We start from the raw sequence: 23759 nt of genomic DNA, 5'->3' as shown, positions 1-23759 counted from the left end.
TTTTATATAACCACATCACCTGTTTTTGCTCAAATTTTGAGAATAAAAAATCAACATATGTTTTTTGGACTAGTGTAGGAGGCCCGCGTGCAATGCACGTGCCGCTAGGCGCGTAAATGACTTTCTGTTTATTTTTTTTTCCTGAACTGTCAACGTTGTTTTTTTCTTTCTTTTTTTTTTCTTTTTCTTTGCTTCCTAGTTGTATAAAATACAACTGTCAACCTAGTTGTATTTAACAAGAATTATCCTTTCCAAGCAATCGTCGAACCTATTGTCTTCAAGAGCCAAACCTATTTATTTTACGTCGAACCTATTGTCTTCAAGAGCCAAACCTATTTATTTTATTTTTTAACTATTGTCTTCAAGAGCCAAACCTATTTATTTTATTTTTTAAAATAAAATTCATCATTTAATCTCCCAAATACGCTATTAGTGGATAAGATTGATACCTCTAGCGGACGTGGATGAAAATTTTCCAAATCCATATTTAGCGAATTAGACGTGGATTCACCTTAAATCCACTACAATCTTCTCCGCATTTACCTTAAAATACAACTGTCAACCTAGTTGTATTTAACAAGAATTATCCTTTCCAAGCAAGCGTCGAACCTATTGTCTTCAAGAGCCAAACCTATTTATTTTACGTCGAACCTATTGTCTTCAAGAGCCAAACCTATTTATTTTATTTTTTAACTATTGTCTTCAAGAGCCAAACCTATTTATTTTATTTTTTAAAATAAAATTCATCATTTAATCTCCCAAATACGCTATTAGTGGATAAGATTGATACTTCTAGCGGACGTGGATGAAAATTTTCCAAATCCATATTTAGCGAATTAGATGTGGATTCACCTTAAATCCACTACAATCTTCTCCGCATTTACCTATACCGATATTTATTGTTTTTTTTTTTATTATTCTTTATGTTGGACCTTTAAAAATTAAAAATAAATTTTATTGTAAAGATTGTTATAATAAAATACCATGTCCAAAATAAGTAAAAAGCGACAAAAGCCCCAAATTTGAAAAACTGCAAAAATTTCAATTTTTTTCACACGTTAGTACGTTATGTCGTCAACCCGAAAATGACGAACTATAAAACAAAACTGAAAAAGGAAATGAAAAGTAAAATCAGTATCACTGCCTGAACATTGTCTTTCCTTCTCAGGCGGACTTGCATTTATTTACTTTCTGCAGGAAATTCAAAATCCATTTCTCCGAAGAAGCTTCATCCATCTAGGTGAGAGATAGGTAAGAAGCTTTATGTTTGTTTGTGTGTTTGAGTGTGAGTGTGTGTATATGTACGTAAGTTTGTGTTTAACTAGCTTCGCTGATCGTACGTATTCTTTAATCTTGAAGTTAAGATTTTTAAGTTTTTGCTTGATCAACTGACCGTTTAAAGTGCTATTCTGTATTTTTCATGCTTTCTTGGTTGTTTTTTCTTCGTCTAGAACACGGCAGGTGCGCGTGCAATGCACGTGCCGCTAGGGGCATAAATGACCTTTTGTTTTTGTTTTTTTTTTTTAATTTTCTTTTTCTTTGCTTCCTCTCAGGCGGATTTGCATTTAATCCGTCAAATCCGCTATTAATGGATTGGGTCGACACCTTTAACAGACGTGGATATGGATAAATTTTTTTCAAATTCATATTTATGGATAAATTTTTTTTCAAATTCATATTTAACGAATTGGAGGTGGATTCACCGTAAAACAAATAAAAAAAATATAAGTAAAAAGCAACAAAAGCCCCAAATGTGAAAAACTGAAAATATTCACTTTTTCCCACGTTACTACGTTACTGACATCGACCCGAAAATGGCGAACTATGAAACAAAACAGAAAAAGGAAATGAAAAGAAAAAATGTCTGCCTGAACACTGTCTTTCCCTTTCAGGGGGACTTGCATTTATTTACTTTCTAAAGGAAATTCAAAGTCCATTTCTCCAAAGAAGCTTCATCCATCTAGGCGAGAGCTAGGTAAGAAGCTTTGTGTTTGTTTGTGCGTTTGAATGTGAGTGTGCTTAAATGTACGTATGCTTGTGTTTAACTAGCTTTGCTGATCGTTAGTATTCTCCGTTCCTGAATTTTGAGATTTCTAAGTTTTTGCTTGATCAAGTGGTGGTTTAAGGTGCTTTTCTGTATTTTCATGCTTTTTTTTGTTGTTTTTTTTTTCTTCTTCTGGAAATTCTACTGTTAGAACATGGACAAATAGCTGTAGATTGGTTTTATGTGATTTTATAGAAGTCTAGAGTTGTAGTCTTTGGTTTTCACGTGTGTAGGTTTAATCATTTTGGTGCTGATGCAGTTTTGGTAGGTGATACAGCTTAGGTAATTTTCTGGAAATTCTACTGTTAGAACATGGACAAATAGCTGTAGATTGGTTTTATGTGATTTTATAGAAGTGTAGAGTTGTAGTTTTTGGTTTTCACGTGTGTGGATTTGATCATTTTGGTGCTGATGCAGTTTTGGTAGGTGATACAGCCTAGGTAATTTTCTAAGGAATTTATTGGTCATGGCTTCATCTGATGAGGAGGGTGAAATTGTGCCTGAATGCATAATAGATTACTATTTTGTGGACTGCAATGATCAACCGGTTTCATTTGTTCTTTTGCCTCTTGGATGGGATGGGAGTGAGGTTTCCGTGTCATCAAGCACCCATCTATTTGTACGTGGGACTGCAGATGATGGGTTCCAGAAAGTGTACAAGAAAGCTGTGGCATGGAAGTTCAAGCTCTGTTTTCTGGAGCCACTAATTTATGTGCTACTTCCCAAAGACAATACCTGGGTTAAGCTGTCGAAACCTAGGAAGAGTTATCAGGAGATCATCAAACCAGTCTTGACTGTTGTCCATTGCCTTCAGTTTGTGAAATTTAACCCTCAGCAATCTCGAGAAGCTGTGTGGAAACACATTGTGAAAACCTTGAGGTGCGGATGCAATTGTAATTTACATACCCTAATTTAACTGTGTTTTTTTACTTAATACTTTTTGTTGGTGCTAACTGAATTGTCAATTCTATTTAGTGCATGTGAGGTTCTACCTTGTGAAGATGATCTGTTCAAACACATATCAATACTCAGAGACACAGCACTGAGGGATAAAGATATATCAAAATCTGAGGTATTGTGGCATTTTACTTCACTACCATTGTGAAGTAATGGTAAATTGATGACCAGTATTTACTTAATCTTTACAGAGAGAAATTGATTTTCTACTATCATGCCTCACATATTTGGTTGCTAGATTTGAATGGATGTTAATTTGTCCCTACTATTACCAGCAGCCATATTTTTGGTAGTGCATTAAGCAACTGCCGCAGTCACCATCCCCTTGAACCTTATATGCCTTCCTGCAATCATAGTCATATTTGTATATAGGGAAAAGGAAATAACTCAAGAGAGTTAAGGTGTACTTGTATCCTTATCTCTGTGCCACAAGTTATTTGCTTTTTTTTTTGCTGTGGAATATAAGTTATACTTATGTTCAGATAGAATTCTGTCTTTAGTAATTTCAAGTCCTTCAGTTGCTTACTGTTATCTTTCCTAGGTGAGTTGTCCTGCTTGCATTGCTTGTGCTTCTATGCATATATTTACGTACTCTAGTAACCAAACATTAACAACATTGTGGAACAGTACTTGGCTGGATTTCTTTCAGAGACATCTATGAAAAGTGCTTATGAGGTTAGTGCTTGAAGTTTGAAAGGCAATTTTATGGAATAGTTTATTTCTCCCTTTTTGTCCTGCTTTTAACTTGTAATTGGTGAAAATGCTTTTAGTCAAAGGTAAACCAAGCAAATAAGAGACACAAATTTATTGTTGACGAGGATGATGATGACAGTGGTGGTGGTGATGAGGGTGATGGTACACAAGAAGGAATCTTTGATCATGTTTGTGCACTTTGTGATAATGGGGGTGAACTTTTGTGGTATGCACACAATTTATATTCCTTTGTGTGTGTGTGTGTGTATCTATTTAAAGCAGTTACCATAAAAAAGGCAAGCTGCAACTCAAAGTGGTTCTTTACTTCTTTCTAGTTTGATATTTTTCTTTATGTTCTTGTAACATAGTAACATACTGATGGGTTTGAAAACCCAAGGCACTTTCTAATTCCAAAGATAAACTCCATCTTGACTTGTCTTTAGAAGGTGGGGGCTTTGTAGGAAGCTATAGAGTCTTGATTTTGATATTTAAATGAAGACCTTGAGATGGTGGCAGTGTGACCTGACCCCTTCTTGCTTTTAAATAATTTGAAAGAAATGTGAACTAGGATTTGAAGGATTAACTCCACTTTAAAGAACTGAAAAGGGCACAAGTATATTAGATTATTAGGAAAGACTACTAAAAGAGTGAATCCTAACGTATTTGGGTCAAAGAAAAGAAAATGCCAGGAAGAAATGGTAACCTCTCTTTTTTAAGGGACCTTTAGCTTGCAGAAGATGCATCCATTTTGCGCAAGCACCATGCTACCAAGGCAAAGTAAAATTGTACTGATTTTAAGGACTTATTTTCTACTTATCTTACCCTCTGTGCTTTTAATCAACTTTATTTACTCCTTTATCACTTGCTGCAAGCTTATCAGAGACAATAAAGGAGTAAGTTACTCCAGTGGCTTCAGCTTGCTGGACTTTTGCATTGCTCTGATTGTTAATCCTTCTAAGTTTATTTTATTATCTATTTTACATGTTTTGCAGTTGTGAAGGGAGATGCATACGATCCTTCCATCCAACTATAGAATCTGGTGCCGATTCCCTTTGTGAATCTCTTGGCTATACTAGTAACCTTGTAGAAGTAAAAACTATTTCTATGGATCCTTGTGTCTTAAACTTTGTTTCTATCCTCTTTTTTGGGGTTAATCCTTGTCTCTCAAGATTTTAAAAATTTTCCCTGCTGATTGTTAAACAGTCAATTCAAACATTTATCTGCAAAAATTGTGAACATGGACGACATCAATGCTTTGCATGTGGTTCATTGGGCTTTTCAGACAGCTCTTCTGGGGCAGCTGAGGTTTGAAAAATTTTCCAATCTGTGTAAAAATTTGGTTGAGTATAAGTGAAGTTGAGTGTAATTGTTTTCTTTTTAGTCAAAACATTTGCTCTTTAATTTGGCCACTACTTCCATGTTGTATACTTGATTATTGGGGAAATGTTTCCTTTAGTCCCTAGATTCACATGCAACTGCAAGGTTTTGATTTAGTAGCGTACAATAATTGACTAGACTAACGAATTTGATAAAGAAGACCATGTATATCCTTCTTGGTGAACCTCATTCTTTTTTCTTTATTCTTGGAGAACCAAACATAATTATTGTTAAGAGTCCCACATTGATAAAAAAAGAGAGAATATATGGGTTTATAAGGCCATGCGTTAGACTAGCTAATTAGTTAGATTCAATCTTTTAGGCTGGTTTGACCAGCCCAGTTGGGTGACCCTGGCCCAATCTTAAAATATAACAATTATTATTGTCTCACAACTTTGAGACAATACTTGAATTTCACAATAATAATACAATGCAAATGAACTTTAACTTGCACAGTTAAGTTAATTGCATTGTTGTGAAACTTATGCATATAACTTGTTCTCTAAAATGTGGAATTGATATCTTTACAAGTTTGCATTGCCTCTTACATATATATAAGGTGATTTCTTCAACTGTAACTTGTATTGCCACTCAATATGGTTATATTATATTATAGGTCTTTCCTTGTGTCTCTGCAACTTGTGGTCATTTTTACCACCCAAAGTGTGTCTCAAGGCTGGTCTATCCATCTGATGAAACTCAAGCCATAAAACTTGAAAAGGAAATTGCCAATGGAGAACAATTTACATGCCCTGCTCATAAATGTTTTACATGCAATCAAGTAGAAGATAAAAAGGCCAATGAGTTGCAATTTGCAGTTTGTAGACGCTGCCCGAGGGCATATCATAGGAAATGTCTGCCAAGGTTGTTCTTCTTTCTTTTTTACCTCATATACGCTACTAGTTTAATGTGATTCTTTACTACTTGGAAATAATTCTCTGACTTTACAGTTAATGTTATTAAATGACTTCTCAGGAGTATTACTTTTGAGAATAATTTCGAGCAAAATATCCAGCAAAGGGCATGGGATGGACTTTTGCCTGGTCGTATCTTGATATATTGCATGTAAGTTAGGTTGTTTCATTACTCTTTCATGGATCTTGCTATTTTTTAATGCTGTTGCCTCTTAATTAATAGGGAACACAAGATGATTCCTGACATTGGGACTCCAAGAAGAGATCATATCTTATTTCCTATTGAAGTTCGAAAGGATAAGCAGGCTTCGGGTCAACTGTCAAGCAAAGAGATTGTGCTCTCTCAAAGGAGAACTAAGGTGCTTGGAGCTATGAGAACAACGGTGGAGGGTGAAGGGGGAAAATCTTTCCAGAGGTTTCCTGGTGATTCAATTAAAAAAGAGGGGAAACCACTCAAAGTAGCTTCAACACTGAAAATGAGTCAAACTGTGAAGACTGTCATGTGCATCCCAAAAGAAACATATAAGCCTCCAAATGTGGAGAAAAGAAAGTTCAAGGAACCAGTAAATATGAGGTTGGTCTCTAAGGGGCAAAACGTTAGCCAGACACGTAATGTGGTGAAAAGAGTAATCACGGTGAAGGAGGACAACAGTGAATGCCCTTCACGGGATGAGACAGAAAAGAGGTACTGAACTTTCCTTGTCATATTCCTGAAGCAATATCCCTTTGATTCAAATATATTCTTTTTTTTTTTTTCTTGTCACTGCAAATCTCCTTTGAAGTTCAATTGTTTCTCTTTGTTCTTTTCCTTTGAATACAATATTTGGCTTTGCAGTATACGTGCTCTCGTAGAAAGCATTGATTCTTCTTTTGATAAGAATAAATTCATGATGGAGCATAAAAAGAACAGCATTCATACATTTTCCTCAAGATTCGATGATGTCAAGACCATTACTGAAGCTAAGGTGGAGCGTGCTGTGAAGGTATGATTATCAGTTTTACATAAAGTTGGACAGAGATTATTTCTGTTTTTTCTGTGGTTTCCAGTTTATAATGTCTATCCTTTTTCCTCTTTGGTCCCTCAATATTCTCAGGCTGTTCAAGCAGCCTTGAAGAAATTAGATGAAGGGCACAGTATTGAGGATGCGAAAGCTATCTGTGAACCTGAGGTTCTCAAAAATATTTTCAAATGGAAGGTATATGCTTAAAATACATGAACCTATTTGCAATATGAGTTCAGATGGAAGTTTTTATGGTGTCTGATGAGAAACATAATAATTACCGTAGAATGTATCTCTTTTCTTACACTGCAGAAGAACCTAGGTTCCTATCTCGCCCCTTTTCTCAATGGCATGCGGTATACATCTTTTGGTCGCCACTTCACAAAACTCGACAAATTAAGAGAGGTAGATTTTCTTGGCAAATTATACCATGGTCCAGTGTCTACCTTGCATTATAATAGACATTGGTCCAAAAATAACCTTCAATCCTGTATCTGTAGTTGACACATTTTGTACCTGCAGTTGACAATTTCTGTAAATTATGTGTCAGCAATTATCAAGTTATTTGTTTACATGTACAGAAACTGTTAACTGTAGGTATAGAATGTGTTAACTGAAGGTACATAATTTTTGTATTAAGGTTCATAATGCAATATGAACCCTGGTCCATGGTATAACAATTGGATTTTCTTATGGTTCAGAAGTGATTTATGCTGATCGTCCTTATATCTTTACTGAGTTTGGTGTCTATACAAATAGCATGTTGACCCATGGATAATTTCTAAATTTGCAGATTGTTAATAGGCTCCGTTGGTATGTACAAGATGGAGACATGGTAAAGTTCCACACACTTTATCCTTTTCTGAATGTTTGATTATTTTTCAGCAACTTCTATTAAACCTGCCTCCATTTTCTCTGATCTACTGAGATGCAAGTATTTAACGGTGTAGTGCCTACAATGATCATATGACATTTCCTTAAACAAAATGCTCCTTAAACAGGTTGTCGACTTTTGCTGTGGGTCAAATGATTTCAGCTGCCTGATGAAAGAGGAGCTTCAAAAAATGGGGAAAACCTGTGAATTCAAAAATTATGATCTCATACAACCCAAGGTGAATTGTTTTTATTTTGCTTCTCTAAGATTTTGCAGTTACTACATAATGCATGATGATAGTTGGAAATGGTTTTGAATGGTACTAAGTACTATTGGAAACTATTTCAATATTACACAAATGCCACCACATTTTATATTGCTTTCCTATATTCGATTCTGTAGTCTTTGCAGGTATACCTTTGCTAAGGCTTCATTATATGTTTTTCCTCAGAAGGATTTCAATTTTGAGAAGAGGAATTGGCTGAGTGTTGGAGTAGGAGAATTACCTGAAGGATCTAAATTGGTAAGCACCATATGGTTGTTTCCTATATTATGGTAATAGAATTAAAAAAAAAAACTTTTTGTTCCTCAACTTTTGTGGTATTTCTATTTATAGTTCTCAACTATCATTTTTCCACTATTAATCTCCAACTTTGAATTTCTTAACACTTTTTAGTCCTTCCGGTGAGTTTTATCACTTTATGAGAGTGATATTTTGAACGGTTTAAATTTTACTTTATTTTCAACAGATCATGGGGCTGAATCCTCCTTTTGCCAGTGCATACGATTTTCTCAGAAAGGCTCTTACATTCAGACCAAAGGTTCTCATCGTCACTGTCCCTAAGGACACAACAAGGTGAAAATCTATACTGCAGCTTAGATATCGAGTCGTTTTCCTGGTTACTATTTAATATGTTTTCTGCTACCAGACTTGATGGAAGACAGGATGGCTATGATATAGTTTGGGAAGATCATAAAATACTGGCTGGGAAGGTCAGCTAGCAATAATCTGGTTTTACATTTTTATTTTGTTAGCATAAAAAAACTTTAAAAAGTATTTGATCTGTTATTCTATCAGTCCTTTTACCTGCCTGGATCAGTAGATGTGCATGACCAGCAGATGGATCAGTGGAACATAACAGCTCCGCCATTATATTTATGGAGCCGTCCTGATTGGACAACCAAACACAAGGCGGTGGCTCTCGAGCACGGCCATATCGTCACAGAGCAGGAGCAACACCCAAAAGAAGCAGCAGAACACAGCGGTTGCAGAAATGGAATCACAACCTATTTAACGGAAGAACCTCAGGACTGCTATTCCAATTTTTCCAATGTTTTGAGTGGATATGGTGATATAAACAGCACGCTAGATAATATCCCAGAGACATCTGATTACAATGAACATGGAAAAACGGGGGCATTTGGTTGTCATATGCAGCAGGAAGGAGGCTTGACAAATTATCAAGATGTTAATGAAGCTGAGGATATGTGTGTGGACATGGAGCTGTCTATGCCAGACTCCCCATTTAGTATGCTAAAGAAATGAATTCAGTTGTTCTGTGTTCTTGTGTATAATGCAAATATGCAACAGTATTGGTTTTAATTAGTCTTGTCACGTGTGATGTCACCATATTAATATTGTTACATGTATGCTAAAATATTGCTTGTACTCTGGTAAAGATATTTCTGCTCAACTTATTGTATTTGAATGATTAGAGTGTATTATTTGAAATTGGCAAAAATTAAGCTTTGTGATTTTTGATATAGAAATTATATTTTATCTACTTATGGTGTGCTTGGTAATTGATAAAATTGACTTCTGCCAAATATTTTTTGAGTTTTTAGTGTTTGGCAACGTCCGAAAAATGTGGTCGACGAAAAATGTTTTATGTTGACCATGTAAAGTCAAGTCAAAATTCCAGAAAATGACTTAAAGAAATTTTTTCCCCGTACGTCATTTTTCAGAATGATCAAAATGACCGTTTCGCATGTTCTCCAAAATAGCCATCTTACCCAGAATCCACTAGGCTGTCTAGCTAGCTCCCAAATCCCACTTAAGTAATCTCTTGCACTGAAGTGCTCGTCTTCCTAGTAAATCTCTCGAGACATTATGAATTTTTTTGGATAAAGCTAATAACCCCTCCAAAGATAATGTTCAATAACCTTTGTAACACTAGGGTACAGCTGGGTGGGATAATCTCTTTGAAAATTTAGTTGGAGACATATTTTATATAGTTAAGAAAATTAAGATCAAGTGCAATGAAAATCTATTTCTAAATAATTTGAAATTGAAAAATGTTTTCAGACTTTTCAAACAGATTAAGGTAATATATTCTGAATTATTGTTATTATTATTATTAAGAGTCTAAACGAAAATCTTTCCTTGTTAACTATGAAGTTGCTTTGTATATATGCTGGTACTGTGCGGCATTAATTATTCTTTCCATTGCAATCTTAGAAGTTTTATTATAAACTTGACTCTTTGAATTGTTGAATGGATACAAATGAGCCCTTAAAGAGTATCTATAGATATTTTACATTTTTAATGGATGATGGAGATTTATTTGATTTTATGACAAGTGGATAACTATTATTGTAACTCTAGAATTCTCCCTAATTTTCTATACAAACCTAAGGGTTTATAAAATTATAGAATATTTTATATATCTCTATTTGTTCAGTGTTATATATATACATGCTTTTAGAAAATTTTATAACTATGAGAAATTAGGCAAAAGTTTAAGAAAAGTCTAAAATGATGTAGCAAACCTCAAAAAGGTGTAGCAAAGTGTTCCGAGTGTTATACCTTGCTCCAAATTTTGACTTTTTGTATGTATGCATTATGTTAAAGAGTTATGAGATGGAGACACAACCAATAATGTAACTCTAATTTGATCCTTTGACATGTAATTTTATTAGACTCCAATTGGTCTGCTTCAAAGTAGGTGTACTACATTTAATTCTTCGTTATATTAATCAACCAACTTGAGCTAATATTTCGGTGGCAATTAATTTAATTGGAATAACTAGTGTTTGGTAGTTGGTACCCATAAAAAGTTCATTACATTATATGTAATTCTTATACTGAACTTAGTCTAACGTTTTTATTCATAATTTGACACTCAAAAATTAACTAAGAACCTTGTAAATCACATAACATTTTCCTAACAATGACCAATTACCTTGTAATTTGATGGTATTGTAAAATGTTGACATAATCATGTTGTTGAACAGATATTATAATCCCAGATAGATTTTTTTTCATAAAAAGAAAATATTTACCTGACAATGACTAGTTAGTTGAAGAGCTGACTATGACTATTTCCAGTACAAAAATTGAGTGAAGAGCTGACTACTGTAGGGTGTTAGTTAGTTGATGAGCTATTAATGTTTTCCAGTACAAAAATTGAGTGAAGAGCTGACTATGTAGGGTGTTAGTTTATCATCAACATGCTTTAATATATACTGAGTTGTAGAGATGGAGGCTCAGCTAATCTGATCATGAAGATCAACCATGAGAAAATCCTCTCACTCACATACCATTTCTCTTCATCATCTGCACTTTGTACTGTTCATCTTCTGCTTTGCCTAATATGCAGTGTTACTCATCCCACTTCCATTGTATCAGCTACTCCCTACTCAAATGAAACTGATAGGATTGCCCTTCTAGATTTCAAACGCCGAATTTCTTATGATCCGCAGGGAGTATTGCTCAACTCGTGGAATGACTCAGTGCATCATTGTCACTGGCAAGGAGTGAGTTGTGGTGGGCGACACCAGCGAGTTGTGGCGTTGATGCTTCCTGAGAAGGGCTTGATCGGAACCCTATCTCCTCAAATCGGAAATCTCACTTTCCTCAGGGCTGTTGATCTTAATAGCAACGGATTTCATGGTGGAATTCCCGGAGAAATTGGGAATTTGTTTCGATTGAGATTCCTCAATCTGTCTTTGAATGCACTGACGGGAGAATTAGCCGCGGTTAACCTAAGTAGCTGTTTGCAACTCAGGCTTGTTAACTTGTATCAAAATGGCCTCCATGGGAGGCTTCCTATAAAGCTTGTTTGTTTGAAGAAGTTAGAGTTGCTTAATCTGGGAAATAACCAGTTGACAGGTGAGATTCCTCGAGCTTTTGGGAATTTTTCATCGCTCCGAGTACTTGCCTTGTTACGCAATCAGTTGGAGGGGAGAATTCCTGATGAGATCGCACAAATTTGGGGCTTAAAAGCCCTTTCACTTGCTGCAAACAATCTCTCTGGTAATCTTCCTTCTTCTCTCTTCAATAAGACTTCAATTACATATTTTTCAGTAACTGCAAACTCACTTCAAGGAACCATTCCCAGCTACATAGGAGACACCATGCCAAACTTGAAAGCTTTCTTTTTTGGTGCCAACAAATTCCATGGAAATATCCCTATTTCATTTCCCAATGCCTCTAAGCTTCAAAATCTTGAATTATCACAAAACTATCTTGTAGGCAAAGTTCCTGGTAATATTGGGATGTTAAAAGATCTTCAGCGTTTGAACCTTGAGCTCAATTCTCTTGGTAGCAATGATCCCCTGAATGATTTGGCTTTTATGACCTCTCTGTCAAATTGTAGTAATTTGGATGTATTTTCAATTCATAAAAATAGATTTGAAGGTAAATTGCCAAACACCATAGCTAACCTTTCATCCACACTCTCTTTTTTGTTTCTAGGAGGGAATAAGTTATCCGGAACTATACCAATAGGAATAAAGAATCTAGCTAGCTTGGCAGGTTTAGGTTTAGAAGAAAACCTTTTCTCAGGTGTTATTCCTAGTGAGATAGGTGGCTTGCAAAAACTTCAAAAGCTGTATTTACGTGTAAACCAATTTTCTGGAAAAATACCGCTAACATTTTGTAACCTCACTTCTCTATCTTCACTATATATGGACAACAACAATTTAGACGGCGATATACCTTCAACCGTGGGAAACTTTTGGAGTTTGAATGAATTAGTCTTGTCGAGTAATAGACTCAGCGGCACCATTCCTCAACAAGTTTTTTACTTGCCTTCTTTGTCTAAGTACCTTGACCTCTCTAATAATTTATTCACTGGCCTGTTATCTCCTGCCGTAGGCAAATTGAAAACACTAAATGTGTTAGACGTCCCTGGAAACAAACTATCAGGCAAAATTCCAGACACAATAGGGGATTGTTTAAGCCTTGAATATCTTGATTTGCATGCTAATCTCTTTGAAGGGAAAATCCCACCTTCTTTGGTTTCCTTAAAAAACATGAAGTATTTGGATTTCTCAAACAACAAGTTGACTGGAGAAATACCGAGAGAACTCCAAAAGCACCCTCTCTTGCAATATTTAAACCTTTCTTTCAATGATCTAGAAGGTGAGGTGCCAACAGTTGGAATTTTTGCTAAGGCAAACAATGTATCATTGGTTGGAAACAAAAAACTTTGTGGTGGTATACCTGAACTAAAGCTACCTCCATGTCTTGTGAAGAAAAGAAAACATAGAAAGCATATAAAACTTATGATTCTTATCTTCACATGTGTCAGTGTGGCTCTAGTCTTTGCATCCCTTCTATTATCATTGCACTGGAGGAAGGACAAAAGAAAGGAGTCTTCTAAGCTATCCAAAGTTGAAAAGCTATCCATAATCACTTATAGTGATCTGCACAAAGCTACTGATGGCTTCTCTGACATAAATTTGATCGGTACTGGTGGTTTTGGCTCGGTTTACAAAGGAAGGTTTAAGCAAGGTGAAGAACAAACAGTTGCGGTAAAGGTACTTGACCTCCTAAAGAATGGTGCTTCAAAGAGTTTTCTTACAGAATGTAAAGTATTAAAGAACATACGCCATCGCAATCTTGTTCCAATTTTGACATGTTGCTCAAGTTGTGATGCCTCAGGCAATGAATTCAAAGCTCTTGTCTATGAGTTTATGGAAAATGGGGATCTCAATACATGGTTACATCCACATTCTTGTGATGGGAGTACGCATTTTCTGAGTGTTGTTGAAAGATTAAACATTGCAATTGATGTTGCTTCTGCATTGCATTATCTCCATGATGATTGTGAACCAACAGTTATTCATTGTGATCTAAAGCCGAGCAATATTCTTCTCGATAAAGACTTAATTGCTCACGTTGGAGATTTTGGGATATCAACGCTTTATTCACAAAAAGTTGAAAATTCGTCTAGAGAGCAGACTTTGTCAATCGGATTAAAGGGATCCATTGGCTATGTTCCACCAGGTAATAATATTATAGCTTTACCACATATTTCCGTCATAAATCATATTTTTATTGGATGCATTCACCATGTTAAGAGGTATTTGATTTGTTTTTCTTGACAAATTATTTGAATTTAGAATATGGAATAGGAGCACATGCATCGACTTTTGGAGATGTATATAGCTTTGGAATCCTTTTGCTGGAAATGTACACTGCAAAGAGACCCGTAGATGATTTTGTTAATGATGGTTGTAGTAGCCTCTACGATTATGTTGAGACAGCGCTGCCAGAGCAGGTGATGAAGATAGTAGACCCATCGCTTTTAGCGTGCCTGGAAATCCAGCATGGAACAGAACCAGATGAAGAATTGAACAATCAATGCAATTTGGTGGGGATTGAAGAGAGCAAGATGCACAGTTTCTTCTTCTCTATTTTCAAAATCGGGCTCACTTGTGCTTCAAGATCACCAATGGACCGCATGCATATGAGGGATGTGACCAGGGATTTACACAAGATTAAAAAGGCCTTCTTTGTATAAAAATAAGCAAACATCTAAAAAAGTGTTACTTAGCCTAATATGTGTTACTCTGTATTTCTTCTGTTATATGATGGCCTGTGGAACAAGTAGCCTGTTATATCAAGTGCTATGCTTTTTTCGGAGACTTACTTAACAAAGACAGCATTACTAAAAAGTCAATGATCCCATCTTCTGTGACCTGTGTGGTATATTAATATTAAACCAAATACTACTCTCATCCATCTTTCTCTGACCATTACCTTTTTGTCCGGTTCATGCCTACAGTGTTTAACTATAATTTGATCCTTTCACCCGCTAGAGGGTGCATTACTATATTTGATAGAACTGTTATCCTTTGACCTGCAATTGTATTAGCAGTCAATTGGTTTCTTCTAGATTAGAGGGTATACCACTACCCGAAGACATATACGGGATAAATATCGCATTGTGACCTTACCTGATAAATAAGTACAAGAATGGCTAATGACTCAAATCAAGAAGGCCAATAGGTCATTTTCACTAAGAGTCGAACTTATAACCTTGTTGTTACCTAGTCAACAGCTGACCAACTTGGCTAAGATTGCCCAAATGACTTGTGATTTGAGTAGTGAAAAACTTTATTTTTGTTTGGTAAGATTTCAGTTATTAACATTATGAACGCATGATTAGTTTAATAGTGGTAGGGATACCAATTGTGGTACTCAAAATAAAAATAAAAAACAGATTTTTCCCTGATCAAATTTTTATGTGGAGGTTTGTGTAAATAATGAAAATAAAAGGGGTCTTTAGAGAAATTTCCCCGACATAATAAATTCAAGCTTTCCCTCCAAAATCCAGGCATTTCTTCTTCTTCTTCTGTTTCTCTGATTCTATTACTCTCTATTTCTGTATTCTTTGTATGTATATCTTCAACCGCTGCCATGCTCGTCTCTCTCGTTTCGCTTCTTCACTCTCTTGCCGAAGCTCTCTACACATTCTCCCACAGTATCAATGGTCTCACCGGCCGGACATTCTCTCCGTCTGCGCCTCGGCGCAGTCTCTCCGGCAAATCCAACAAACTCACGCTCAAGCCGTCCTCCATGGTGTCCTTCCGTCCAGCGTATCCGTATGCGCTGCGCTCATTCTCCGGTACGCTCTGTTTGAGTGGAGCTCGGAAACCGTCCAGGCTCTCTTCTCCCGGAGCGTCGCTTTTGCTCTCTCGCCGTTTCTCTACAACACTTTCATTCGAGCTCAGGGGATGCTAGGGATTTATGATCAGAATGGTTTTATGGTGTACAATGAGATGTTGAGGAGTGGTGTTATGCCGGATGATCATACTTTTCCTTTTGTGCTTAAGCTTTGCTCGGAGTTTTTGGAGGTCCGGAAAGGATTGGAGGCTCATGGAACGTTGCTGAAGGTGGGATTTGATTCGGATGTGTACGTGAATAATACTCTGCTGACGTTCTATGGGAACTGTGGTGATTTGTTGGCTGCGGAGAAAGTGTTCGGTGAAATGCCGGAGAAGGATTTGGTGTCTTGGAACTCGATTATTCGGGCATTTTCAGACAATAGTTGTTGCTTTGATGCGATTAGAGTGTTCAGAGATATGCTTTTTTGGTCTGAGGTTAAGCCAAATGCGGTTAGCGTGGTGAGCACACTGCCAGTTTGTGCAGCACTTGAGTATGGGAAGATGAGTAGTGGGATTCATTGTTATGTTTTGAAAGTAGGTTTAGATAGTCAACTCAGTATTGGGAATGCATTAATTGATGCTTATGGTAAGTGCAGAGAGGTTGAAGCCTCGAAACAAGTCTTTGATGAGATGATTGAGAGGAATGATGTCTCATGGAATGCAAGTATTGTCATTTTGGGTTACAATGGGTGTTATGAACAGGCCTTGTCTAGTTTCAGGTTGATGATTGAGAAGGCAGTGGATTTTAATGCAACTACAATTTCAAGCGTGCTACCAATCTTGGCTGAACTTGGTTATTTTTGCAAGGGGAGGGAAGTTCATGGTTTATGTGTGAGAATGGGTTTGGATAGAGATGTCTTTGTTTCGAATTCATTGATTGATATGTATTCTAAATCAGGGCGTTCAACTGAAGCATCAAATGTATTTTATAATATGAACATGAGGAATGCCATATCGTGGAATGCAATGATTGCAAACTTTGCACAAAATTCACTGGAGTTGGAAGCTATAGGCCTTGTCAGGAAAATGCAAGCTCAAGGTGAAAATCTGACATCTGTTACTTTGACTAATGTTCTCCCTGCATGTGCGAGGCTGGGATGTGTTCGCCCTGGGAAGGAGATTCATGCAAAGTCACTCCGGAGTGGGTTTGCCTCTGATTTATTTGTCTCAAATGCTTTGATTGATATGTATGCAAAATGTAGCTGTCTAGATCTGGCTCAAAATGTATTTGAAATTTCCCTTAGAGATGAGGTATCTTACAATATACTGATTGTTGGTTATTCTCTAACTGATGATTGGCAAGAGTCTCTTGCTCTATTTTCAGAAATGAGCCGGCTGGGAATGGAACATGACACTGTTTCATTTGTAGGGGCTCTCTCTGCATGTTCTAATGTTTCTGCAATCAAGCAAGGAAAGGAAATCCATGGTTATGCAGTTAGAAGATTGTTTCATTCACATCAATTTGTTTCAAACTCGCTTTTAGATTTGTACACCAAGTGTGGACGGATTGATATTTCTAGGACGATCTTTGATCGAATGCAATGCAGGGATGTGGCATCTTGGAATACTATGATATTGGGGTATGGAATGCTTGGTGAACTGCAAACTGCTATTGATTTATTTGAAGCCATGAAAGATGACGGGGTTGAATATGATTCAGTTTCCTTTATTGCTGTCTTATCAGCTTGTAGTCATGGAGGGCTAATTGAAAAGGGACGGAGATATTTTGATGACATGTTTGCTCACAATATTAAGCCAACACAGACACACTACGCTTGCATGGTGGATCTTCTTGGTCGCAATGGGCTTGTAGATGAAGCTGTTCATCTTGTTCAAAGTTTACCAATTGAAGCAGATGCCAATATTTGGGGCGCACTACTTGGAGCATGTCGGCTCCATGGAAAGTTGGAACTGGGTTGTTGGGCTGCTGACCACTTACTTAAATTGAAGCCAAAGCACTCCGGGTACTATGCACTGCTTTCCAACATGTATGCCGAAGCTGGGAGGTGGAAGGAGGCAGATAGAGTTAGAGAATTGATGAAAATGAAAGGAGTAAAGAAGATGCCTGGATGTAGTTGGGTTCAGATGCGAGACGGGGTATATGCTTTTATTGTTGGGGAAAGATTTGAACAATTGGACTCGTACTCATGGCTCGAGAAATCTGATTAAAGTATGCTCTCTCTGAGCATCAGATTTGAATTTGCTTTTGGCTTTCTGACAATTCTGGTTCAGAGTATCAGCTCAGAAGTCCCACAGATTTGTTTAATATCAAGTCACTGAGAACCACATTCTGGTTTTGTCTTCAGATGCCAATTAGAAGATGCTTTCAAGGGAAGCTGAATGCTACATACACTTGATAGGTTAATCTTGAAGCTCTTGCTTGAGATTCTCTTCATGTACTTGTGCAAGAATGAAGGACTGGACTAGTGGAGTAATGAAGTGCCTGGCTGCAACAGGACCGAAGTTGTGGTTCGTTGCATGGCTTATCATTAAAAAAAATGGACATGAGGAATGCCATATACTCGTGGTAAGAACTGTGGGTTAAAAGAATGGTCTCTCATTGAGCATTCAGATTTGAATTTGCTCGTTCTGATGGATATTAGACCAGAGAAGTTTTGAACAAATGGACTCGTACTCATGGCTCGAGAAATCTGATTAAAGCATGTTCTCTCTGAGCATTCAGATTGGGTCCATGTTATAACTATTGATTGAAACATTGAACCATACTTCTATTTCACCATAGATGGGTGTGTTTATAAAGCATGTTTTGCTACAGGGCAGACTCACCATGTACACTTGCCACTACCCGAAGATGTACAACTGAGTAAATAAAAGACTGCTTCTATCGAGAATCAAACTTGTAATATTGTGGTTACTAAGTTAACAATCTGATTAGTTTGACTTCTTCTTCAGTATGATGTGTCATTGTATTATTTTTCTAGGGGCATGAAAAATGCAAGTTAAGAATAAGTCAAATGCATCAAAGAAAACAAGGCCGAGGAACACATTAACGTTAAAAAAATCACATTACTAAAGAATAATCGTTCGCCAAATCCACGGCAGCCGGAAATCCGGCAAACTGGCGACCACCGATCATAATAAATTAAAAAACAAAGAAAGAAAAGTAGTCAAATACCTTGGGGTCTAGTGGAGTGAAGTGGGTTCAAGCCTCAACCATCCTACATGGATGATGAGAGTGGAGTGGGTTCGAGCAGTCTCAGTGGAGGGAACCGTAAGTAGTACTAAAAAAAAAAAAAAAAAACTAACTATTAACTAACACCTACACCCCATGCCTCACGCGACTTCTCCAACCTAAAACCCCGCCCTTTTCTTCTCCTCTCCATTTCTCTCCTTCTCTCTCTCTCTTCATATATATATTTGGAGCTTTTAGATCTGATTTGAAGTTGTTGGTTTTCGTTTCTGGGTCATTGAATTAGTTGCAACAATAAGTATTTCGAAAGAGAAGATCTGAGATATGGGTAGCGCTGGGGATTCATGGAAATTGAAGGATCACCCTAAGCTTCCCAAGGGGAAGACGCTGGCACTGGTGGTTCTGGATGGATGGGGCGAGGCAGGTGCCAATGAGTACAACGCCATCCATGTCGCCGAGACTCCCGCCATGGATTCTCTCAAAAAGGTTTAATTTGCGATCATCTCTTTGGAATTGATTTGGTTACGTTGTTGAGATTATAAGCTAGATTATGGTTAATATCATAAGCCTTATAGATTTGTTGAATGGTTGTGCTTATTGTGCTGAATGTTTTTGTTTATTAATGTTTGATGTGATTGATTTAGTAGTATTGATGGATTGTTGTGTGGTGTTTGAAGGGTGCTCCGGATAGGTGGAGGTTGGTGAAGGCACATGGTACTGCGGTGGGGCTTCCCACAGATGATGATATGGGCAACAGCGAGGTCGGACACAATGCACTTGGTGCTGGGAGGATCTTTGCCCAAGGGTCTGTTCTTCTATTTTTATCTTACACTGCTCTGTATGGTTTATGCAAACAAAATCTGAAGCCAAATTTGAATCTTTCACCTGTTTTTATGCAAAACTAAATGGCAATGGTCAGTATAATTAGTATTGTAAATTGTAAATATGAAATGTGTAATTGGACTGTTATACTATTGACTGATATTCCTGAATTTTATGGGCTCCAATTAGTTGTTCCATCCTGTGAAGTGTGGAATGGAAAAATGGTTTTACATTTTTCTACTTTTCATCTTTTATACAATTTCTATTTGGCCAATTACTCTGTCTTTTCACTGCTTAGCCTGAAATTTGATTTTTGATGAACCAGTGGATGGTTGTAGAAAGTATCCTCCAAATTTCCATTTTAAGTTCATAAGTTCCCCAGAGTTACTTAACTGGTATTTGTATTTTTGTATAGTGCAAAGCTTGTTGACCTAGCCCTTGCCTCTGGCAAAATCTATGATGGAGATGGTTTCAATTACATTAAGGAAAGTTTTGCAACTGCAACTTTGCACATGATTGGGCTATTGAGTGATGGAGGTGTCCACTCCAGACTTGACCAATTGCAGGTGTGTCTATTAGTTCTAAATTGTATTGTGATAATGGTGAACTTTGTACTGATTTTACATGTATGTTTGGATGGCCTATTTTATTTTTACTTTTGAACATGATAAAATAATTACTGTGTAATACTTTTCATTGCAGTTGTTGCTGAAAGGTGCAGCTGAGCGTGGTGCCAAAAAAATTCGTGTCCATGCCCTCACAGATGGACGTGATGTCTTGGATGGTTCAAGTGTAGGCTTTATGGAAACCATTGAAAATGATCTTGCAAGCCTACGTGCAAAAGGTGTTGATGCCCAGGTTGCTTCTGGAGGAGGCCGCATGTATGTCACAATGGATCGATATGAGGTAAAGCATAATTATACTTCGAGACTTTCTCTCATGAAATTTTCCTAAATCAGTCTGATTACCATTTTGCTGTCACAATAGTATTTCCTTTTTCTCTGGTTCCTACTATTTGCTTGGGAGTTGAGAGTGCAAATTTTGAGTGTTAAGTAAAATTATTCCTGTTCACAGTTATAAAGAACTTGTACTGAATAATAATTCCTCCATGTTCTCCAGAATGATTGGGATGTTGTCAAGCGAGGTTGGGATGCCCAAGTGCTAGGTGAAGCTCCAAACAAGTTTAGGAATCCCGTTGAAGCAGTCAAGAAGCTGAGGGAGGCTCCTAATGCTAATGATCAGTACTTGCCTCCATTTGTTATTGTTGATGAGAATGGAAAGTCTGTTGGGCCTATTGTAGATGGTGATGCTGTAGTTACTTTAAACTTCCGAGCAGACCGTATGGTTATGCTTGCTAAGGCTCTCGAGTATGAGAACTTTGATAAATTTGATCGCGTCCGATTCCCCAAAATCCGTTATGCTGGTATGCTGCAATATGATGGGGAGTTGAAGCTCCCAAGTCGCTACCTTGTTTCTCCTCCTGAAATTGACAGAACTTCAGGAGAATATCTAGTTCGCAACGGTATCCGAACTTTTGCCTGCAGGTTAGTTATGTTTGATTTACATAGTCCATCTCATTTATTTATGTACTTGCTAGCATTGATTCATCAAGTATAAGTCACCTTTCTTTGTTACATCTTGGTATTAATCCTATTAATTTGAGAAACCATGAAGTTGCCTATGCTACTAATTTGCATTGAAAAATATATTTTTCCCATCAATTCTCCTTATGTCTATACAAAATTTGGGAAAATCCCTTTAAAGAGTTGCTTTGTAAATTGTAATGAGAAATCATTATTGAATATAAACCATATTCTTCTTTTATCAATGTCTCTTATTTTGTAATTTTGATTTTCATAATATAGCTTGTAGACTTCTCTCATCTAAGGAGTTTTAACCTAATTCCTTACACCTTTCATTTCCATTCTTTCTGACAGTGAGACGGTTAAATTTGGTCATGTCACCTTTTTCTGGAATGGAAATCGCTCTGGGTATTTTAATGCTGATTTGGAAGAGTATGTTGAAATTCCAAGTGACGTTGGTATTACATTCAATGTCAAGCCAAAGATGAAGGCTCTAGAGATTGCCGAGAAAGCTAGGGATGCTATTCTTAGCCGCAAGTTTGATCAGGTAATTGATTTGGCATCCATGACTGCTATAGATATAATAACCAAGTAGAGAAATTAACATGTATAACTGACTTATAGAGTGGATAAATCTCTTTCAGGTACGTGTTAACCTACCAAATAGTGACATGGTGGGACATACCGGTGACATCAAGGCGACGATTGAAAGTTGCAAGGCTGCTGATCAAGCTGTCAAGGTAACTGCTCTAAGGTTTCACATGTGTTTCCTTTGTTTGCTATAAGCAATTTAATTTGAGATCTCTTTTGCTTGCATACCACATTAGAAGTTTGGTGCATCTGAAGTGAACCTTAGGAGGAAAACTGTCTATATATATATAGGTTTATGTTCAAGTGAGAACCTATCTTATTGTGTGAACCTGAGGAAAACAGGTTTATGTTCAGGTGAGAACCTACCTTATTGTGTGAACCTGAGAACCTGTGCACACCCTTGATGTTGCATCATCCAACGACCCAGAACATGGTGCACGGAAAAAGTCAAACCAGGACGCAGTGCACAACATGTGTGCATTGTGTTATAGATGACATGCACTGTCCACTAATATAGACAAAGGGTCAGATTGGTTCTCAAGTTCACGTGTTAATATAGGGTTCTCATATGAACCCTAAATCTATATATATATGGTCATTTCTTATTTGACACAGATGTCGGGAAGGTTTTTACACAAATTGTCGCATTTACTGGCTAAAAGATATTTTTATCTGCTCATGGTTTCAAGCTGTTATTTGCAGATGATCCTAGATGCTATTGAGCAAGTAGGCGGAATTTATGCAGTTACTGCAGATCATGGAAATGCGGAAGACATGGTTAAGAGAAACAAGAAGGGGGAGCCTCTTCTTGATAAGAGCGGAAACGTTCAGATCCTTACTTCTCACACTTGTGAACCTGTAAGTAATACTCAATCATACCTTACAAAAAGTGGTAGCTGTTTACATAATTTCTAATGTTTGTTGACTCGGTTGGTACTGTTTTTGGTTATTGTGTTGCAATTGGTTACACTGAACCTTTAACCAACCTTCAACTCTAAACCTGAGATTTCAAAGTTGTGTTTTGAAAATATTTTCTGGATTGTGAAAAAATGAGACTCTTGAATTTAGCAAATGCCATTTGTGGAATTGCTTGTTCTCTTAGATTAGTGACCTGAACTATTTCAGGTACCTTTTGCAATTGGTGGTTCGGGATTGGCACCCGGTGTAAGATTCCGCAAAGATGTCCCAACCGGTGGGCTTGCCAACGTTGCTGCAACCGTTATGAATCTGCACGGCTTTGAAGCGCCAAACGACTATGAAACCACATTGATTGAGGTTGCAGACAACTAAAAATGGTAGAGATATTTAATCCTAAAATTTTGGTATTTAGTCACATGATGAGAGAATTCTACACTTACCATGTTAAATAAGAAATTTTGAGCAGACTTTTATCACAGTTGGTTTTCCACATTTGGCTGTGTTGTAGGATGTAGTTGATGAATGGAATGATCCATTAATGCTTTGTCATAACCTGTACTACTGTTATACCCTTCTTTGAGAATAAGAACAATTCCAAAAGTTTTGAAGCTTTCTTTTCAGGTTTTGGTTAGTATTAAAATGAGGATTTTTACCCCAATGTATGGCATATTGGCATGTTACCTGTGTTATGGTTCAAGAATAAATAAGGGTGCTTTCACAACACAAGTGATTTTTTTATTGGAGTGATAGAGAATGTTTATTCGTTGCTCAAACTTCTAAGTAAGGAACTATTTTTTTTTTTTTTTGAAAGAAAATAAGGAGACATGGGCTAGTACAAATTGTGTTTGATTCAACAAGACTTCGAATAAATTACTTAGAGCAACCACATCAATGATTTTTAAGTAGTTTTTTGTGGGATCCATAGTTTATGGGGATCA

The 23759-nt window shown here is 36.9% G+C and overlaps 4 protein-coding genes across 8 annotated transcripts; all 4 read left to right on the top strand.

Annotated features, from left to right (window-relative positions):
- The first annotated feature begins 1844 nt into the window (after positions 1-1844).
- LOC116025550 (protein ENHANCED DOWNY MILDEW 2-like) lies at positions 1845-9590 on the top strand. 4 transcript variants are annotated; one of them, XM_031266813.1, is made up of 19 exons: positions 1845-1975; positions 2462-2923; positions 3020-3116; positions 3629-3676; positions 3772-3920; positions 4687-4783; positions 4898-4999; positions 5688-5935; positions 6047-6136; positions 6209-6670; positions 6821-6968; positions 7080-7181; positions 7299-7391; positions 7780-7821; positions 7988-8098; positions 8315-8383; positions 8610-8716; positions 8790-8853; positions 8939-9590. In XM_031266813.1, the coding sequence occupies exons 2-19, from the start codon at positions 2511-2513 to the stop codon at positions 9404-9406; spliced, it is 2910 nt and encodes a 969-aa protein (XP_031122673.1). In that variant the 5' UTR covers positions 1845-1975; positions 2462-2510; the 3' UTR covers positions 9407-9590. The 4 variants fall into 4 exon arrangements, with proteins under 4 accessions (XP_031122673.1, XP_031122671.1, XP_031122674.1 ...); XM_031266811.1 differs by having other exon boundaries at positions 8312-8383; XM_031266814.1 differs by having other exon boundaries at positions 8312-8383; positions 8964-9133.
- A 1645-nt stretch (positions 9591-11235) lies between these two features.
- LOC116025549 (putative receptor-like protein kinase At3g47110) lies at positions 11236-14737 on the top strand. Of its 2 annotated transcripts, XM_031266810.1 has the most exons (3): positions 11239-12115; positions 12959-14092; positions 14209-14737. In XM_031266810.1, the coding sequence occupies exons 1-3, from the start codon at positions 11362-11364 to the stop codon at positions 14607-14609; spliced, it is 2289 nt and encodes a 762-aa protein (XP_031122670.1). In that variant the 5' UTR covers positions 11239-11361; the 3' UTR covers positions 14610-14737. The 2 variants fall into 2 exon arrangements, with proteins under 2 accessions (XP_031122669.1, XP_031122670.1); XM_031266809.1 differs by having other exon boundaries at positions 11236-14092.
- Positions 14738-15441: 704 nt separating this feature from the next.
- LOC116024996 (pentatricopeptide repeat-containing protein At4g14170-like) lies at positions 15442-18668 on the top strand. The gene has a single exon (XM_031266045.1). It carries the CDS (start codon positions 15487-15489, stop codon positions 17923-17925), a length of 2439 nt encoding a protein of 812 aa, XP_031121905.1. The 5' UTR covers positions 15442-15486; the 3' UTR covers positions 17926-18668.
- A 405-nt stretch (positions 18669-19073) lies between these two features.
- Positions 19074-23441, top strand: LOC116024948 (2,3-bisphosphoglycerate-independent phosphoglycerate mutase-like). Its single transcript, XM_031265991.1, has 9 exons — positions 19074-19393; positions 19585-19712; positions 20145-20295; positions 20432-20635; positions 20849-21273; positions 21667-21859; positions 21957-22052; positions 22606-22761; positions 23029-23441. The coding sequence occupies exons 1-9, from the start codon at positions 19232-19234 to the stop codon at positions 23191-23193; spliced, it is 1680 nt and encodes a 559-aa protein (XP_031121851.1). The 5' UTR covers positions 19074-19231; the 3' UTR covers positions 23194-23441.
- The last annotated feature ends 318 nt before the right edge of the window (positions 23442-23759 follow it).

This window comes from Ipomoea triloba, chromosome 7, assembly GCF_003576645.1.
Source record: "Ipomoea triloba cultivar NCNSP0323 chromosome 7, ASM357664v1".
NCBI classification, from domain to species: domain Eukaryota; kingdom Viridiplantae; phylum Streptophyta; class Magnoliopsida; order Solanales; family Convolvulaceae; genus Ipomoea; species Ipomoea triloba.
This window is presented reverse-complemented; position numbering and strand designations above follow the sequence as displayed.